The sequence below is a fragment of the Sus scrofa genome, chromosome 7, assembly GCF_054392235.1.
Source record: "Sus scrofa isolate SSC_HxYL_T2T_F1_AM1 chromosome 7, Sscrofa_HxYL_maternal_Yorkshire_Landrace_v2.0, whole genome shotgun sequence".
Taxonomy (NCBI): domain Eukaryota; kingdom Metazoa; phylum Chordata; class Mammalia; order Artiodactyla; family Suidae; genus Sus; species Sus scrofa.
Window position 1 is genome coordinate 37,803,450 of NC_139389.1, and position 18,896 is coordinate 37,822,345.

The 18,896-nt window shown below is 44.5% G+C and overlaps 1 protein-coding gene across 49 annotated transcripts in view; it reads left to right on the top strand.

The window, feature by feature from the left end:
* The window catches only part of DST (dystonin), a 488,220-nt gene that overhangs the window by 425,015 nt on the left and 44,309 nt on the right, over window positions 1-18,896 (top strand). For all 49 annotated transcript variants that reach the window (XM_084967821.1, XM_021098569.2, XM_084967788.1 and 46 more), the window contains 11 exons: window positions 1,360-1,479; window positions 1,656-1,763; window positions 3,662-3,880; window positions 7,778-7,981; window positions 9,290-9,521; window positions 10,333-10,559; window positions 12,210-12,332; window positions 12,465-12,566; window positions 14,798-14,899; window positions 16,913-17,086; window positions 17,808-17,963. In XM_084967821.1, coding sequence (XP_084823947.1) covers window positions 1,360-1,479; window positions 1,656-1,763; window positions 3,662-3,880; window positions 7,778-7,981; window positions 9,290-9,521; window positions 10,333-10,559; window positions 12,210-12,332; window positions 12,465-12,566; window positions 14,798-14,899; window positions 16,913-17,086; window positions 17,808-17,963 — 1,767 coding nt within the window. The remainder of the gene's footprint in view (window positions 1-1,359; window positions 1,480-1,655; window positions 1,764-3,661; window positions 3,881-7,777; window positions 7,982-9,289; window positions 9,522-10,332; window positions 10,560-12,209; window positions 12,333-12,464; window positions 12,567-14,797; window positions 14,900-16,912; window positions 17,087-17,807; window positions 17,964-18,896) is intronic.

Below are 18,896 nucleotides of genomic sequence, written 5' to 3' on the forward strand. Positions count from 1 at the left end.
AAAATCCACTAAAATACCAACAGCATTCGCTCCAAGTTTTAATTTTCTTCTGTATATTTTTCTGTACTTTGTAACACTCTACCATGAATTGCTGTTATGAGCAAGAAAAGACAGTCTCTTAAAATATTTAAAAATGTTCTTGAAAATGTCTTTCTGCCGTTATTAAATGAGTTCTGGAAAAATCATACCTGAGACATTCGGGGATGTGCCCAATATACATAGAAACTTTATACAGGTTTTCTATATACACACACAGTATAAATAAATGGGGATCTTTAAATCTTTTTGCTAGGAATTGTGTGCTTTGATAGCAGAATGCTACCTGCATATCATACAGGTTAAAATGAAAGATGAAATGATTGGGAGTTCCCGCTGTGGCACAGTGGGTTAGGAACCTGACTATGGGGGCTCGGGTCCCTGGTACAGGGTTATTCCTTGGCCTGGCACAGTGGGTGAAGGATCCTGTGTTGCCACAGCTGCAGCTCGGATTCAATCCCTGGCCTGGGAATTTCCATGTGCTGTGGGTGCAGCCATAAAAAAATAAACAAACACAAAATTTTAAAAAGGTGAAATGATTGAAAGCTAATGACTTTTGTAGCTGGGCGCTTTGGGTGGTATTCTGGGGAGAAAATCCTTACTGCCACCAAGGAGAAGGCAACAGTTAGCTATCCTCAAATCATTAACACTGTGGTATGGATTCAGCATGTTTTTTTTTTGTTGTTGTTGTTGTTGTTGTTGCTATTTCTTGGGCCGCTCCCACGGCATATGGAGGTTCCCAGGCTTGGGGTTGAATCGGAGCTGTAGCCACCGGCCTATGCCAGAGCCACAGCAACGCGGGATCCGAGCCGCGTCTGCAACCTACACCACAGCTCACGGCAACGCCGGATCGTTAACCCACTGAGCAAGGGCAGGGACTGAACCCGCAACCTCATAGTTCCTAGTTGGATTCGTTAACCACTGCGCCACGACGGGAACTCCAGCACGTTTTTTGGTTTTGTTCTGGGGTCTTTTGTTTGTTTGTTTTGGCCCCTGGCTCGTGAAGTTCCTGGGCCTGGGATGGAATGCACATCATGAAGCAACCTGAGCCGCTGCAGTGGCAACACCAGATCCTTAACCCGCTGCTATGCAGGGAAACTCCCAGATTCAGCATGTTTTAAGAGGTTGTGTTTAATTTCTCTCTGGAAAGTTCTTTTTTCTTTATACCACCCATCATGATCATGAATTGTCTCAGGTTGCTGTGAAGAGACAAGCTCAGATTTCCCACTTGTGCCGTGAGGCTCTTTAAAAGAACTGTAGGTAGGTATTTCTCTGGCACCAGTTACGAGAACTCACGGACCTGATTATTTATCTTTTGTTTAGTTTGACCAAGCAGCCGATGCGGAGTTATCCTGGATTACTGAAACAGAGGAGAAATTGGCGTCTCTGGGTGACATCAGGCTTGAGCAAGACCAGACCTCTGCTCAGCTGCAGGTTCAAAAGGTGAAGACACACACATTTCCAGTTGCACCAACCGCGTTTGCTCCACAGCTGGAAAAAGCGCTTGCATGATCGTGTTTGCGAGAACCCCAGCTAGGTCGTTTCTCCTGCTTTGCCTATTTTCCCTTTGGTCATATGCTCTCTTTTTTAAAGAATCTTTATTGTTTTGGTAAATGCAGACATTCACCATGGAGATCTTACGACACAAGGACCTTATTGATGAGCTGGTTAATTCGGGACATCAGCTCATGAGCACGTGCAGCGAAGAGGAAAAGCAGGCCATGAAGGTAGGTAGGGTCTTTGCGTACGTGGCTGGTGTGAGGCTCGAACCAACAGCATGGGTGGGGCTTTCACTCCCAGAAAAGCGCTTTTCTACAGCTGCCGTTTGAACAGTTTCAACTAGAGTTTTAAAGAAGGCATTTTTCACATCGATAGAATAGCTGTGGGGGAAAAAAATATTCCTTAAGGGACCCATCCTGGGCTAATCTTTTCTAATGGACAGAAGAGCTATTAAGGTTTGAGCCCTTGAGTCACCAGGACCCATTAAGCATTCAATTAATGTCCTCTGTTATCGCCATTCTTATCAGCGTAAATTGTTATTCTGTGTGTCAACTCTTGTTTATGGGCTTCAGGAACACTGGGGCCTCTTGAGCTGAAACAAAACCCAAAATATGTGGTTCTCTCTAACAGAAATCTGTTTGGTGTAAAGTTACAGTAATCCGTACAGGAAAAAAAAAATGAGTGGAATCATTGAGGAGACATTCAGTTTATGTAGTTTTAACGATCCTTTAAATTGATGGAAAACTGGCCCCAATAAAAATGTTTAGTTCATATTTAGACATCTGAGCAGCCTAAAGAAATTAATGCGTATTAATGCTTCTGGCAGGAAAACAGCCCAGGAGCATAAATATACATACACATCTCTGTGCCCAAGGTCACATTTAAAAGAGAGTGCACTGCTTTTAAGCTATACCATAGGCAAAATAACAGAATGCCCACTGTGTATTGAGACTTTCTCGTTTATTTAGATAATCTACAGTGGCCCCTCTTTAGAATTCGGTCTTACCTTCATTATTTTTGCAGAGATTCTGATATGAAAAATACAGATGATCATGAAATAATCTCTGTTATTCTCTGGTTTACTGGATTATTGTGCTTCATCTTTTGCTCTTAGATTATGAAGTGAATTTACACCATGATCGAGGTCATTGTGAGCACCCCATAAAAATCAGTGGATAACGCAATATTCTACTTTTTTTGCGGGGGCGGGGGGAGTGTTAGGCGTATGGAAGTTCCCAGGCCAGGAGTCGAATTGGAGCTATGGGTGCCACGCAACGCCAGATCTGAGCTGCATTTGTGACCACCACCACAGCTCAAGACAGAACGGGATCCTTAACTCCCTGAGCAAAGCCAGGGATCAAACCCATGTCCTCATGGATACTTGTTGGATTCGTTACCACTGAGCCGCAATAGGAACTCCCGCAATGTTCTATTTTGCATCTAATCTGTGCAGTTAATTTTTCTGACTAGCAGTTCCTCTTAGAATTTCTTTTGTGAGAGAAAGTCCTTATATTTCAACAGAAAGGATAGAAATGTTGCTAGATCTGCGTGAAACCATTTTCTCACAGAGAAGCTCCTGGAAGAATGGCTGGAGAATTTTCCCTATTATATTTGGAGAGCTCAGTGTCTCATTTATAAAAATGGGCTGTTTATTTATTTATTTGGGGAGTTTCGTCACCTAATTTTTTGAGATGTTCTCTCTGTCATTATATCCCATGATTTTTGATGACTACCTAGAAATCCATTGCATGAATACATCATCATTTATTAGCCTGCTCTCCAGTTGTTGCACTTTTGTTTTCTATGTTTTTGTTATTTTCTACACATGTGTAGGACATTTTTTTAAGTTGTAGTAAGGGTGCAACATTAGCATACCATGGAATATCATTCAGCCTTTAAAAGGCGGGTGTTCCTGCCATATGCAGCATTGGAGGGCCCTTCTTTAATTTAAAAGGAATTTTTATCCATAGCAGCAGTTAACATCTAAGTAGCCTCTGTTGCTTTCTTCATTTGTGGATGACGGCTTGCCCTGAGCCTGTGCATAGTGCTAGACAAAGCTTTCTCTACCATATGTGCTACCTGGCCGCCTGACCCGTTAAACTCATCTTATCGTCTGATTTTCTAGAAAAAGCTGGACAAGGTATTGAAGAACTATGATGCCATCTGCCAGATGAACTCAGAGAGGTACCTGCAGTTAGAGCGGGCACAGTCCCTGGTGAACCAGTTCTGGGAAACCTATGAGGAACTGTGGCCTTGGCTGATGGACACACAGCAAACCATCTCCCAGCTTCCTGCCCCCGCCCTCGAGTATGAAACCCTGAGGCAGCAGCAGGAGGAGCACCGGGTAAGCTCGGGGCCAGAGAGGATTGGGAGACCCTGTGAAAAAGAAGCTCGATCTGTGCAGTATTTGTGGTGGTTGTGATACAGGCGCCGTCCAGGACCGGGCCCCTTCTGCAGCACCGAGCTCCGGTGTGCACAGTGGGTTTGCCTCGGAGTTGGGGCCCTTTTACCCAGTGTGCCCTGGGAGGACGCACGTGGGCAGGCCACCCCGTGTGTGTCATCACTGACACGGCTTTTGCCTAGTTGTATGCAGGATAAATGAGCAGACATAAAATCCTCACTTTGAAATGACAGTAAGATAAGCTTTTGAAGTACTTCCAGGGGAGCATGTTGAATGGCTTTCAATTCACACAAATCTGGCTAAGCTGTATACTTTCTGTATATAGTGGTTCGAGCCATTTAGAACATACGCCAGGGATAGAAATATATAGAAGCAGCATTACAGACAAGGCCATTGAGTGCGGAGAAAAATGTTTGAGATAACCAATATGTCAAAATGGCATTATCGTGAAATCTAACTCTATGAAAAGGAAAAAGGGCTGAAGTTTCAAGACAGCAGAGAGACCTGTCCCCCTCCTCTTTGTGTGTGTGTTTGTGTGTGTGTGTGCTTTATGTACATGGAAATCTTTTGAAGTTCTCTGTTCCTATAAATTGGCATGAGTAAACTAGAGAGTGTGTTTACATCTACAAATATATCATGTTTTAAACATACACAACGGCATCACGAAGCCCTCATTTCTGCTGTCACCTAAAAGTTAATGTAGCTTAAGATTTTGCAAGGGTTTGAGCAAAAGGCTGTCAGAAAAAAGTCTGGGATTCTTGTTATTTATGGTCTCACGAACTTCCTTGCTTCCCCAGATCTATACATGATATACCCTGAGACTCATCGGTGTGCGTGTGTGTGTGTGTGTGTGTGTGTGTGTGTGTACAGTCTAACTCAGGATACATTACATCATTGCTTGAAGTATGTAACATCCTTATTAATCTTACTTGTTTACTTTATTATTATATTGGCGTTGAAGAATATCTCTAAGTGTTTGTTGAGAAGAGCTTTAGAGGACACTTAATGCAGAATGGAAAGTTTATGGTGTTCTATCTAAATCATTCAGTGGAAGAAAGACTTATCAACTATATAGACTTTAATTTTACTAGAAAGGTTATTTTTGGCAGAACTCCTGATGCCTACCCACTGAATGATTTTTTTCTTCTTAATGTCCACACCCACATCATACGGAAGTTCCCCAGCCAGGGATTGAAGCTGAGCTGCAGCTGCAACCTATGCCACAGCTGTAGCAACACCAGACCCTTTAACCCACTGCACCAGGCTGGGGATTGAACACAGCAACCTGAGCCACTGCAGTTGGGTTCTTAGCCCATTGCATCACAGCAGGAACTCCAATTTTTAATATAAGATGTTGCATGGATTTCTTCTCCTCTGAGGTGAGATTCAATTAGCCATTTTCTAGCATAACATCACACAGTGTGCAAAGGATCCTTATTCTAACAAGGAATGAAAAATGTTCCCCAGAGCCTTTTGACAAAACGGTAGCTGTCCCGAGGTCACACTGAGCATCTCCAGCATGAGTGGACTCAAAACAGTTGCCAGGAACCTCGTTTGGTTACGTATGAGGCAAAAGACGTTTCCTGCCAGGCCCTTTGTCCCCACACACATGTACCCCGGCGGGCATCCTGGGCTGTTTCCTTGTCTGTCGTGGAACAGCCTTCAGGAAGCTCCTCCAGCCGCGTCCCAGCAAAGGTATCTGGAGGTGCTTCACTCCGACTCCACGTCTCCAGGACTCTCTGCAGAGACACCCCTCGCTTTCTGAGTCTCCTGATGACAGTGTGAGCTCGTTTCACCAACACGCCTGGTAGAATATTGACACCAGCACTTGTGTGGCACGCACATCTTCCATGCGATTGCATGTTCGCGGATGTTACATGCAGATACCTTCCAATAACGTAAAACACAAGTAGGAGAGTGCAGCCTGGACCACCCAGGGGCCGGGCACAGCACGTTCAATTAGACCATCCTCCTTTTTTGGTAAAGTTGACTTTGTGTATATTTAGCTCTTTTCAAAAGTGTTTTGAGACCCCCTTCAGAAACACTTCAAAAATAGTTGGGGATTGTTAATGATGTAGTGAAGCAATTTTCTCAACCCCTTTGGAAATGACGTGACTGATCTTCGTGGGCACTCTGAACAAAAACCCAGGGCTGTGGCCATCCTCCTTCTTCTTGATGAATGCTGGAAGTTAAATATTTACAGGGAAAGATAGCTTTTCTCTAGGCTGTCTTGCCCAAATATCATTTCTCTCAGAGAAGCTTTTATCAGGGGCTGGATAGGACACGCCTTCTGGTGAGGATTAGGGAAGCTCATGCATGAGTCATGGGGTGAAACAAAGGGGACCTCAGTGCTGCAGGAGGACCCTGCAGGCAGTGGGGGTGGGGGTTCCGTGGAGGGTAGAGCTGCCAGAGTGATCCCCATCCCCGGAAGGAACGGGGTCCACCTGGATTGCACACTCACTCGTAACTCTCAATATCTCTGTATTTTCTGACTAGATGATGTGATGCGAAATATTCACATGTCACATATTTTCCCTTAAATACATCTTACAGGTAACGTTCCATCTCCAGCTGTGTATGTGATAGGTCCATCACCCTTGCAGCCATTAACATTTAAAAAGAAATGTTCCCGTCATGGCTCAGCAGGTTAAGGACCCACCATAGTGCCTGCGAGGATTCGAGTTCGACCCCTGGCCTCGCTCAGTGGGTTAAGGATGTGGTGTTGTGGTGTCTGTAGCGTGGGTCACAGATGCAGCTTGGATCCCGCATTGCTGTGGCGGTGGTGTAGGCTGGCGGCTGCCACTCCGATTTAACCCCTAGCCTGAGAACTTTCATATGCTACTAGGTGTGGCCCTAAAAAGAAAAGAAGAAAATTTTTTTAATAAATTCAGAAAATAAGGAGTTCCTGTCGTGGGGCAGTGATTAACGAATCTGACTAGGAACCATGAGGTTGTGGGTTCAATCCCTGGCCTCGCTCAGTGGGTTAAGGATCCAGCGTTGCCATGAGCTGTGGTGTAGGTTGCAGATGTGGCTCGGATCCCTTGTTGCTGTGGCTGTGGCGTAGGCCGGTGGCTACAGCTCCAACTGGACCCCTAGCCTGGGAACCTCCATGTGCCGTGGGAGCGGCCCTAGAAAAGGCAAAAAGACAAAAAAATAAAATAAAAAATAAATTCAGAAAATAAATAAATCTGTACTAATAGATTTGTTCATGTGTATGGACCATATGTATCCTATATGTACACGGAATAGCTCTTGTAACATCATGTATGTGTCCATGCTGTAAATTGGTTTACATACGCCACCATGGCCGTGGCTGTGGGCTTACGTTCCCCTGACTTAGCTTGATCTGGAGCGCTTTTCTTGAGCGTTGTGTCTACCTTCAGCTGAGCTTCTTTCCTCCTCCCTCCTTCCTCGCCCTCCCTCCCTTTTTATAAAGTAATTTTAATGCAAAGCATGAATGCTCCGAAAGGGACGCCGAGAGTTATGGCTTGGTCTCTAGGTTGGGACAGAGCGAGTGCGTAATCCTTGGACGTGATGTGACCCTTGGCTCACACCCTTGTCAGGATGTGCTGCTCTTGGTGGGAAATAATGATGAAACTGGAATTCATTATTCTGCTCCACTCGCATTGTTGCGTGTACCCCGAAAGGCACTTTGAACGACCGGGCTGTTGTTTCATCTCTGTGTCAGGGGGCATCTCTTGCTGGCAGAGAGGTGTGCGTCCAGGGCCTGGGGGTGGGGGGGTGTTTGGCGTTTCTTGCCAGGTGGATGCAGGCGGTTGTCGACAGCCATACTGAGACGTGTGTCCCCCAGATGCTGAGATGCTCTTTGCTCTGTTGCAGCAACTGCGAGAGTTGATAGCGGAACACAAGCCTCACATAGATAAGATGAACAAAACTGGGCCACAGTTGCTGGAACTGAGCCCGAGGGAAGGCTTTTCCATCCAAGAGAAATACGTGGCTGCCGACACCCTCTACAGTCAAATTAAAGAAGACGTCAAAAGACGGGCCATGGCGCTGGATGAGGCTATTTCTCAGTCTACGCAGGTAAGGCTTTAGGCAGAGGTGCACTGGGTCCCCCACGGCAGAGATGGGGCGGCGTGGCCCCGGTCTCCTGACTCAATTCCAGCAAAATCGTTTCACTCCATTAGCTCTGAGTATCGATGTCTCGGTCTCAGAGGTGATATTTGCCTGCACCCAGCCCTTATCCTTCTCTATCGGCTTGCATACCATAAAACATAGTTTTCAATGACTTAAGAAACATACGATTGCCATCATTGTCCAGCTAGCCAAATAAGTGTCCATCCAGAGTAGAATGCAGTATTTGCAGTTGGAAGAGCTAAATGAAAGTGCTATTATCATTTTTGATAAAACACTCCCAAGATGACAGTAAGGAGAAAGACTATGAATGGTAGGCTGAGTAAGAAGGAAAAAATGTGCCATTGGAAATTGCTTTTTTTTCCTTTTTTGAAAGTATCTTTTTGAAGAAGTCGATTTGCAGTTACCAATAGGTTTTCTGTTTTGCAGGTTTGGTTTTTATCATTAGTGTCCATTTTCTGTAATTCCGAGCAACGATTCCTTTACAGTTGAGGGAATGTATAAATGATGGAATTTATAGATTCTATAAATGCTATAATCTATAGTGTAGAATCTATAAATGGTATAAATGAACAGGTTTTTACAACTTTGTTTCATTGTCTAAGGTACATGTGCCAACGGAAGTTTAAAATTCTTCCATGAGTCTAACTGTGGATTTGACCATTTCCATTACAACAACATCAGGGAGGTTTATCGTGTTGAGTTTTTTAACTTTTTCTTTTTAGTTCAGGAAACTCATACCTTAAAAATTGCTTAGTCTATTCACGACTGCCCATGAATCTCACATTGAATAATATAACTTGTTTAGGACGCCACAATAATCCATGTAAGTCAATAAAACCATCAGTTCTGACAGAAAAATACCCAGATAACTGAACCTAGTTTTTTAAATGAATTTGAATTATGATCACAGGATGAAGCGGTCGGTAAAATGCTGCTGTCAGGTGGTCCAACTGTCTATTTACCTGTGTTTCTTAATGAACTCACCCAGTTATGGGCAAGAAGCAGTCCTGTCTCCATAAATAGTGGGGGCCAGGGGGGCATGTGAGCTGTGATTTTTAGGACTGTCTTTCCACACCCACTGGATGGAACTGTTTGGATGTTAACAGAAAGGCCAAGGTTAATTCTCGCTGGTGACCACACATAGATGTGTGGTCATTTCATTGCCACCCTTGGTGTCACCAGTCTCTCCCCACAAGTGGCCCCTCTCTCTCTCTCTCACCTCCGCCCCCCACCCCCACCCCGACCCCACCCTAGTTCCACGACAAGATCGACCAGATCCTGGAGAGCCTGGAGCGCATCGTGGAGCGTCTGCGGCAGCCGCCGTCCATCTCCGCAGAGGTGGAGAAGGTCAAGGAGCAGATCAGCGAGAACAAGAACGTGGCGGTGGACATGGAGAAGCTGCAGCCTCTGTACGAAACCCTCCGGAAGCGGGGGGAGGAGATGATCGCCCGGTCCCAGGGCACTGACAAGGACATCTCTGCCAAAGGTAACCCAGAGGACGGGGGCGCCCTTGAACTTGACTCTTGAAACCTTAAGTGTTTGCCACTGACGGTCCAGTAGTACAGCAGCGCCTGATTGTAGGAAAGGTAGCAGATGGGCCGTGTTTGGGGCTAAAGGGCTAAAGTGCAGAGCGATCCCTTGTTAATATCTCCTGTGTTCACAGAGTCAGGCGGTTAAACACAACCTGCACCATGACACACAAATCTGTGTTCTCCGGGCCCTTTAAAGCAGTTGGTGAAAGCATAGTGCTGATAAGTCCAAACCTGGGCGTGTTTTCTCCTCATTGGACCACCCTACCCCACGTAGTGGGTTCCCCAGCTCGTGGCCTCAGGAGTGGTAGCCAGGACTGTAGCCAGCTACGGTAAAGGTCTGAGCTGGGGTCGACAGGACAAGGCTATGCGGAGGTCAGTGGAAATTCATTGTAAGGGATGCCAGAAACAAACCCAAAACATGTAACCTGTGTCATCCTATTCCTGGGACTGCACCGGCATCTCCATTCTTGGTGGTGGTGTTATTTTCGCTTTTTAGTGTTTGGCTTTCTTGGAAGAGAGGCCAGCCTTGGTGAAGTCAGGTCTGCTCTGAGCTCAGGGGCCCCTGGGCATCATCTTTCATCCAGAAGCCTTGGTTCCAGAGGAACAAAGTCTTGCCTTTGGTTGGAAAGGCCGCAGTGATACCCAGGCAACCAGAACGTGGTCCAGGTTTAGATGCTTGGCACATTGAACCACTGTCTGTGTGTGAACTAGAACCTCCTGCTTCAGGCTTAAAGGGCACCTTTTTGATGTTGTTTGGCTCTACAGCTGTTCAGGATAAGCTTGACCGAATGGTTTTTATTTGGGAGAACATACACACGCTGGTGGAGGAAAGGGAAGCCAAGCTACTGGACGTGATGGAATTAGCAGAGAAGTTCTGGTGCGACCACATGTCACTGGTGGTGACCACCAAGGACACTCAGGACTTCATCCGGGATCTGGAGGACCCTGGGATTGACCCCTCCGTGGTGAAACAACAGCAGGAAGCAGCAGAGGTGAGCAGAAGATATCAAGTGAAAAAACAAGTTGTGCTATCACGGATCCTGGATTCCTTCTGTAAATGTTTGGAATTACTCTACTGCAATTTATAGTTGGTGGGAGTTCCCTGGTGGCGCAGCAGGTTAAGGATCCGGCATTGTCACACGCTGTGGGTGCAACCAAAGAAAAGAAACAGTGTATCCTTGGTTCTGCAAGTGTATATTTAGAAAGTTTCTCTCCATAGACACTGCTTCTGCCTTATTTCTGGCCCTGTTAATCTCTTTTTCACTTCGAAAGTACCCCTGCCTGCAAGAGTCTGTCTCCCCACCCACCCCTAAGCTCGATGCCTGCCGTCCCCCCAGATCTTCCTGGGCTGCTGATTAAAAGCCCGCAGAGGTGTCCACTGCCTGCTGCCTGGAGTCCAGACAACCCAGGACAGGGTTCCGGCCTCTTATGTCCCAGCCCAGCCCACACCCGTGTTTCCAAAGCCCTTTTTTTCCTGCTGCTCCTTTACCAAGCTCCTTCTCTTAATTACCAAAGGGGCTTTCTCCAGAACATCCGTGCTCTTTTTAGCATCTGAAGCCCTGCACATGTTACCCCCTTGCCCTAGAATGTCTTTCCTGCCCCCTTCTGGCACATTCCACTCAAATGTCAGGTGCAGTGGGATGGTCACTCTGCAAGCAAAGCCTCTATACCCAGCCAAGTCCATCTCTCCCCTAACAGTCTTGTCACACACAGGGCGGTGCCCAGGGTGACTTGGTGCTGATTATGCCTCTGTCTTCGCTGTTGGACTCAAGTGGTACTGGATTTTTCCTGTATCTCTGATGCCTGGTTTAGGGCTTTGTTCATCCTTGGTAAATAAGTGCATCATGAAAGAATACATGTTCTTAACTAAGAAAAAAAAAAAGCACAGGTAGAAAACTGCACTTCTGTCACAGTCATTTTGGTGGTTTCCACGACCTAGGGTAAGGGTGAAAATTCAGGGCCAGACTATCCTAAATCTCCTACATTAAACACATTAATTTGTGCAAGGTTTTTTCTTTTCTTTTTACGGTCACACCTGTGGCCTGTGAAAGCTCCTGGGCCAGGGGTCAAATCGGAGCTGCAGCTGAGGGCTAGGCCACAGCCACAGCAACGCCAGATTCCAGCCACATCTGTGACCTATACTGCAGCTTGTGGCAACGCCGGATCCTTAACCTACTAAGCAAGGCCAGGGATCGAACCCACCTCCTCACAGAAACAATGTTGAGTCTTTAACTGGCTGAGCTACAATGGGAACTACATTTCTGCGAAGTTTTTGGACTCATATATTCCTGTGTCTGTTTGAAATGTGTATGGCCAGATGAGTTGGTTTGAAAAACAAAAGCCAAAATTCTTTCTCTGCTTTTCAGTATTGTTGATACTTTTAAAAAACTTATTCCAAACCCAAGAATATTTCTTTAATATTGCCTTCATAATAAACATTTGACATTTGTTCCTCGAAGAACCCTGTCTTTACAGTGGTTCTTCGGTGCTCTTGTCAGAAAAACTTGGGGCAGAAACTTCGGGAGAGGAAGAAGGAAATAAAAGTTGATTATAGCCCCACCTCCTTGAATCCCACCTACCGTGCATCTTCTTGGTTTCACTGTGGTTTAGCTTGAAAGCAAAACTGCTGTTTCTTCCTCCAGGCCGTACGGGAGGAGATAGACGGGCTGCAGGAAGAGCTGGATATGGTTATTAACCTGGGTTCCGAGCTCATGGCCGCGTGCGGGGACCCCGACAAGCCCATCGTCAAGAAGAGCATAGACGAGGTACCGCTCCCGTTTTTTCCGCTCATACCCAAGTGATTTTCTTCAAGGAGTTTGTGTGCGAAAGCACACTCAAGGGAAGCAGGCGAACACTTAGCCTATGACACTGAAAGCGCTCTAATATTTACGTTGCAGTTAAACTCGGCGTGGGATTCTCTAAACAAAGCTTGGAAAGACCGGGTGGACAGGCTAGAGGAGGCGATGCAGGCCGCCGTTCAGTACCAGGATGGACTGCAGGTAAGGGGGTGCGGCGTCTGCTGCAAGGACAGACCACGGATCAGTGATACTAAGTGACATCCACGCATTCATGCATGGGTGTCGCCCTGGGCGGCAGGTGTGACGCAGGTAACTCACCTGCTTCAGTTCGTGTTTGGCCTTTTTGAAGATGTTTCTGATGCTAAATCCGACGCACAGATTTAGAGCCGCACCTCAGCACCGTCTTATATGCACACCGAGTGACATGTACTTGGAAAAGACATACTTTCTGTTTTTTAAGTACAACTCAGTGTCCCCACAATTTATGTATTTTTCATAAATGGCTCAACAGCAGCCAGTGCAACGGAGCCGAGGCCCGAGTCCGAGTTGAGTGGAGTCAGATGAAAGGAGTAAACACGCTCTAAAAATATCACCAAGTTGAGCTCAAGTCAGAAGTAAAGAAATTTGATGTGAAGCCAGGGTTCTCCGTGAACTGAAATAGATTTCTGTTTTATTAGGTCATAAGCTGCCGTGTAAAAGTGTTTTCGCCTTTCCCACGTGTATAATTCCTTTTAACAGTTGTTTTTCACGTCCCTTAAGGGTTCTCCCCCCGTTCATTAACCCGTTTTTACATTTGTTTTTCTTTTTTTTTTTAGTGTTAAAAATTCTTAATTCGGGGACATTTCTCTCCCCACCTTCCTTAACTTGATTCCGTTTCCTCACAGGCTGGCAGGGGTTTAATCCTTCATCCAAACATATGGAAAAGGCCTCTCTAAGTATTTCCATCACACCAAGAGAATATTATTTTTAAAGCTCAGATGAGAACATCTTTTCCGCTATATTAAGGCACTTCATTTCTATATTTGTAAAAATAAATGTCACATGCCCGGCTTTCTGCCAGCTGAAAAGTGTTTTGAACTTTGGAAATATATTTTTAAAAATTCACCAGTGACACCTTATTGTAACCCTTCCCCCCCTTTTTTGAACCAAAGTGATCATTTATTGATTGGGTAGCAGTGGCCACTGCCAGTCAGGCTCCATCTCCATCTGTGAGGCCAGATCATATGTTCGCCTTTATGTTCAGCAAGTCCCGGAGGCCAGAGGGACTGGGCCCTCAGGAGGTCAAGGTCACTGCTGGACCACCGAGGCTCGTCTCATCACTGCTGCTGGAAGAACAATTGCCCATCACAGGCCTTGGCTGGTCCTGGACCATTAGCATCACCTATGGGGATTAAGGGCAGAGGGTGGTTAAAGAACTGTAGCAAGATAGCCAAGGCTGCAGACATGCAGAGTTCCAAGGTTTGTATTTCCCAAGTTGCCGCTTAAGTTCTTAGCATCAATTAATGGTAACTTTAAAATACCAGGTATTTTCCAAGGTTTTTTCCTCCCTACGCTATTGTCTGGTGCTTCATTAAAGGGCAGAATGATTTTGTGTATTCAGTCCCTGGGGGGGAAAAAATGCGAGTAGAACCTTTTTAGAATTTTTTTTTTAATTTTTAATTTTTTTTAAAATTTGTCTTTTTAGGGCCGCACCCACAGCATATGGAAGTTCCCAAGCTAGGGGTGGAAATGGAGCTGCAGCTATTGGCCTACGCCACAGCTGCAGCAATGCCAGATGCTTGACCCACTGAGCAAGGCCAGGCATGGAACTCGCATCCTCCTGGATCCTAGTCCAGTTCGTTACCACTGAGCCACAACAGGAGCTCCTAGAATGTTTATATGTCTTAAAATGAAGAGGAAAAGTAAGAGATTTTGAAGTTTTGCAGATCAGAATAACAGTCTTAATAGTAATCATTACACATGCAGAATTTTAATGCTCATCTAAATAACATAAGGGTTTGCTTGGAGGCAAAGAGGTTCCTCAAGTGCCAAACAATAAACTTCTTGATTATTTGAATAAACATGTGGGTTTGAATCTTTTCTTTCAGTGTATGTACATAATCTGCATTTTAGAAAGACAGACAGTATAGAGAATTTTACTTCATGTGGTGAATTTTGAAAACTTTTTTCCAAATAGACTTTTCTTGAGAGTTCTCAATAGTCTAAGATTCTATTCAAGATAAGAGTTTCTTTTGCAAATTTGGATTCAGCCTTGGAGGTTTTATCTATTTCATATTTGGGGTAACTGTTTCAGTAGATTGCTAACTTTGCTTTATAAAGGAGGCTCATTGCATAGTCATTTTATAGATTGATGATTGACTTGTCTGTCACCCTTGAGGTGTTGTCATTTCAAAGGTGCCATGAGAGTAACACTGAACGAATTTGTTCTTCAGGCAATATTCGACTGGGTGGATATTGCAGGTGGTAAATTGGCTTCCATGTCTCCAGTTGGGACAGATCTTGAAACTGTCAAGCAGCAGATGGAAGAGCTAAAGGTATGGGGAGAGGCCGAGAAACTGAGCAGAGACTTTGCATTTTTAGGTTCTTGATTCATGGGTGCCTTATGCAAATTTATTTACTTTCACATAATTGAAGTATTCCATTTTGATTATGAAACTGGTTTAATATAGTGCCCCGCCCATAATAAGCGATGAATAATCGCTCATTCAGCAAAGGGTACAAAATACTAGTAGTTTTTCTTAATCAGGACGTGGTCATGAGAGAAAAATCAGAAAACGCAAATAAGCACAAAGTGGGGTATTTTTAAAGCCCCCCAAAACCTTATGTTCCCAGGGGCAGCCAATCTTAAGATTTGATTTACAGCCTTTCAGATATCCTCACACTGGGGGTAGGGGAGGTATGAGAGAGAGAGAGTGTGTGTGTGTTTACACACATAGGCCACACTGTAAGGATTTTTATAACTTCAGTATTCAGTAGTCTGTTATTTGCAGTGCTACATGTACAGCAACATTTGTTATTCTCTTGCTTGTGTTCAGAATAATTCAATTAGCCTGTAATTCAGTTAGTCCAACAGGCTAAAGAAGGATGGGGGTGGGGAGGGGATTGGATGAGATAATAGTGTTTGCCCAAATGGTTGTTTTGTAACTGTTTGTGTTTTCCTCTGTAATTTTTTTTTTTTTTTTTTTTTTGCGTGGGTGTGGTTCTTGATCTCCAGCTGTGAAAATGGCTAAGTCTCACCATTTCCTCTGAATCCCTCTGCTGATGAACATTTATCAAAGTGGGAGTGGCTCTTTCCACCCTAATTTGAAGTCTCCTACAGAGACATCACACTATTTCCAGTGAACTCCACTAGATTTTTACATAAAATTATTATCCGGATTTAAAGTTATAGCATTTTCGTCTCTAAGTGTGATGTGGAATATTTTGTTTAGGAAAAACATGTCTTTTTGAGAGGTTTTCTCTTGGGATTACAATTTTTTTTCTTTTTACTCTGGTCATGTACTAAGCATGTGACATCCTTTATGCACAGGGACAGATGTGGAGGAGGGTTTATTTTGGGTTTCCCATGTATCTCCATGGTCTGCAGGTGGTAGACCAGGTGGGGTGCCTGCCCTGAGCTCAGGGGTCTTAGAACACATCCCCCTTCATCCACTTACTCGCCACATGGCCTCACAAAATTTATCTAACTGCTTTTAACTTCTGTGTCCTTCACTTAATTGAGGATAAAAGTATTTTCTCTAAGTTTGTTGAGAACAGTTTGACCGTAGCAAGTGTTCACGATACCTTTGTCATGGCTGTTAATTATTATTTTAATTTGCTTGGAAAAAAAGGACTGCTTAGCCATTCATTAGTTGCTGTTTAATTATCTACTGTTACAGATTAAAATCAATACTTTATGCAAAGACAGTTTCCTTTACGAGTCACCACTGGCTAACCTGGGTTAGTTGGCAAAGCCAAGATTATATAAATATATGTCTTTAAGCACCAGGAGAGGGAGTTATGTTCTTCCGAGTCAGCAATGGGCGAGGCAGAGGGTAAATATATATTAATAAACACAGCTTAGCTGCAGGAAGCATATAATAATGTTCGGTGATGCAAGACGTGTGTGTGTTTGAGCAGGAAATATTAATTTGAATAGAGATTTTTTTCTGGGTTTCATGTATGTCAGTATACATTTTGTTTTCTTCTTTTCTGTAATTTCAAAGCTCACTTATTGAATATGTATAATTAGACATTGGAATAAGTTCAGCCTTGACATTTCTTAAATTTTGATTATAGAGAACAGGAGTGAAGTATCAAAATAAATAAATAAAAACATCTTTCTATCAGAAAATGTTGAATAAAGAGAAGAGATTTCTTTCATCCCTTTTTAACTGGAATTTTTCCATCAGTAAACCCTGTGCTGGATTTTTATTCCTCTTCACCCTGCCCCAATCGGAAGTGTGGGTTCAAATTAAAATCTAGCCCATAGAATTTTTGTTTGTTTAAAGTTTCTGATGTATACCAAGTTTTCCTTTGTATTCTTCTTTTTAAAAAAAATAAAATAGCAATTTAAGTCAGAGGCCTATCAGCAGCAGATAGAAATGGAGAGACTTCACCACCAGGCTGAGCTGCTGCTGAAGAAAGTAACAGAGGAAAGCGACAAACACACTGTTCTGGATCCACTGATGGAGCTGAAATTGATATGGGACAGTCTGGATGAGAGAATCGTCAACAGACAGGTAAAGACCAATTTTAGTACCTGTATTAATGTAAAATAACGATTAAAAAGTAGATTTAGGAGTTCCCCCGGTGGCTCATCAGGTTAAGGATTGGGCTTTGTCATTGCAGTGGCTCAGGTCACTGGCTGTGGTGTGGGTTCAGTCCCTTACCTGGGAACTTGTGCATGCCATGGGCACAGCTGAAATTATTATTATTATTTTTTTTTTTTTTGGTCTTTTTGCCTTTTCTAGGGCCGCTCCCACAGCATATGGAGGTTCCCAGGCTAGGGGTCCAATCAGAGCTGTAGCCACTGGCCTACGCAAGAGCCACAGCAACGCAGGATCCAAGCCATGTCTGCAACCTACACCACAGCTCATGGTAACACCAGATCCTTAACCCACTGAGTGAGGCCATGGATCAAACCCGCAACCTCATGGTTCCTAGTCAAATAAATTCGTTAACCACTGAGCCACAACAGGAACTCCCCCCAATTTTTTTTTTACTGAATGCAAACTTTCAAAGCCTCAAATTCCCTTATTTCCTTAGAACTCGTCCTGCTTCTCCCATGCTGTTTTGTAACCACAAAGAGTTTCAGACTTTCACTGTAGAAGGATGAGACCATCAGCATACAGATTTATGCAGCACGAAGTGATTGATTTTTTTGCTCTTGTTTTACGAATGTGTGTCATCCATCCTACCAGACTTGTGGACTGATTTTCCTCCTCTCCTGTCTTCCTGCAGCACAAGCTGGAGGGCGCTCTGTTAGCGCTGGGGCAGTTCCAGCACGCCCTGGACGAGCTGCTGGTGTGGCTCACACACACAGAGGACTTGCTGGGAGAACAGAAGCCAGTCGGAGGAGACCCCAAGGCCATTGAGATTGAGCTCGCCAAGCATCATGTACGTAGCTATTCCCACGGACTATTTCTGGTCTGCTTTTTCTGTGCTTTTATGATGTTGAACTCAAATTCGTATTTGACATTCACAGGTCAAGGTTAAACTACTTAGACCACCCTTCTTAAAAGTCGATCGTCAGAAAGCTTCTCTCATTGGTCAAGGCAGTCATTATCCAAAGTAGCAGAATGAGAAGTTTCTGGCTAGATATCTTGAGGGCTACATGACCAACAGTGGTTAAATCCCTGATGTTACCTGTCCTTGGATTAAGGTAGCATTGTTTTGAACTTGTTGTGGGTGGCTGACAAGTCACAGTTCCCCTGCAGGCCGGGTGCCTGTTTCTTTTTGGCTTGTCATGTATTTCTGTCCATCTTTAATCTCTTGTCATGTTGGGGTTTGTCTTTCTGTTTCTTTCTTCCTCTTACTTTTCAGTGGCTCTTTGTGTCTTATTCTTCTCTGAGTTTCTGTTTAAATATGTATTATGTTCAGAAGAATCTTTACATGTCCTGTACTCCATTAAAAGCTTCTAAACGGAAATTTTTTTTAATCTTGAGATACATGCACAACAATTTCATATTGTTGTCGTCTTGGTAACAGTTGATTGATTCTTTCTTTCTTTCTTTCTTTCTTTTGGTCTTTTTGCCTTTTCTAGAACTGATTCCCGTGGCATTTGGAGGTTCCCAGGCTAGGGGTCGAATCGGAGCTGTAGCCGCCGGCCTACACCAGAGCCACAGCAACTCCGGATCCGAGCCGCCTCTGCGACCTACACCACAGCTCACAGCAACGCCGGATCCTTGACCCCCTGAGCAAGGCCAGGGATCGAACCCGCAACCTCATGGTTCCTAGTCAGATTCCTTAACACTGCGCCACGACGGGAACTCGAAGTTGATTGATTCTTCAAAGAAGGTTCCGGAGTTCCCGTCGTGGCGCAGTGGTTAA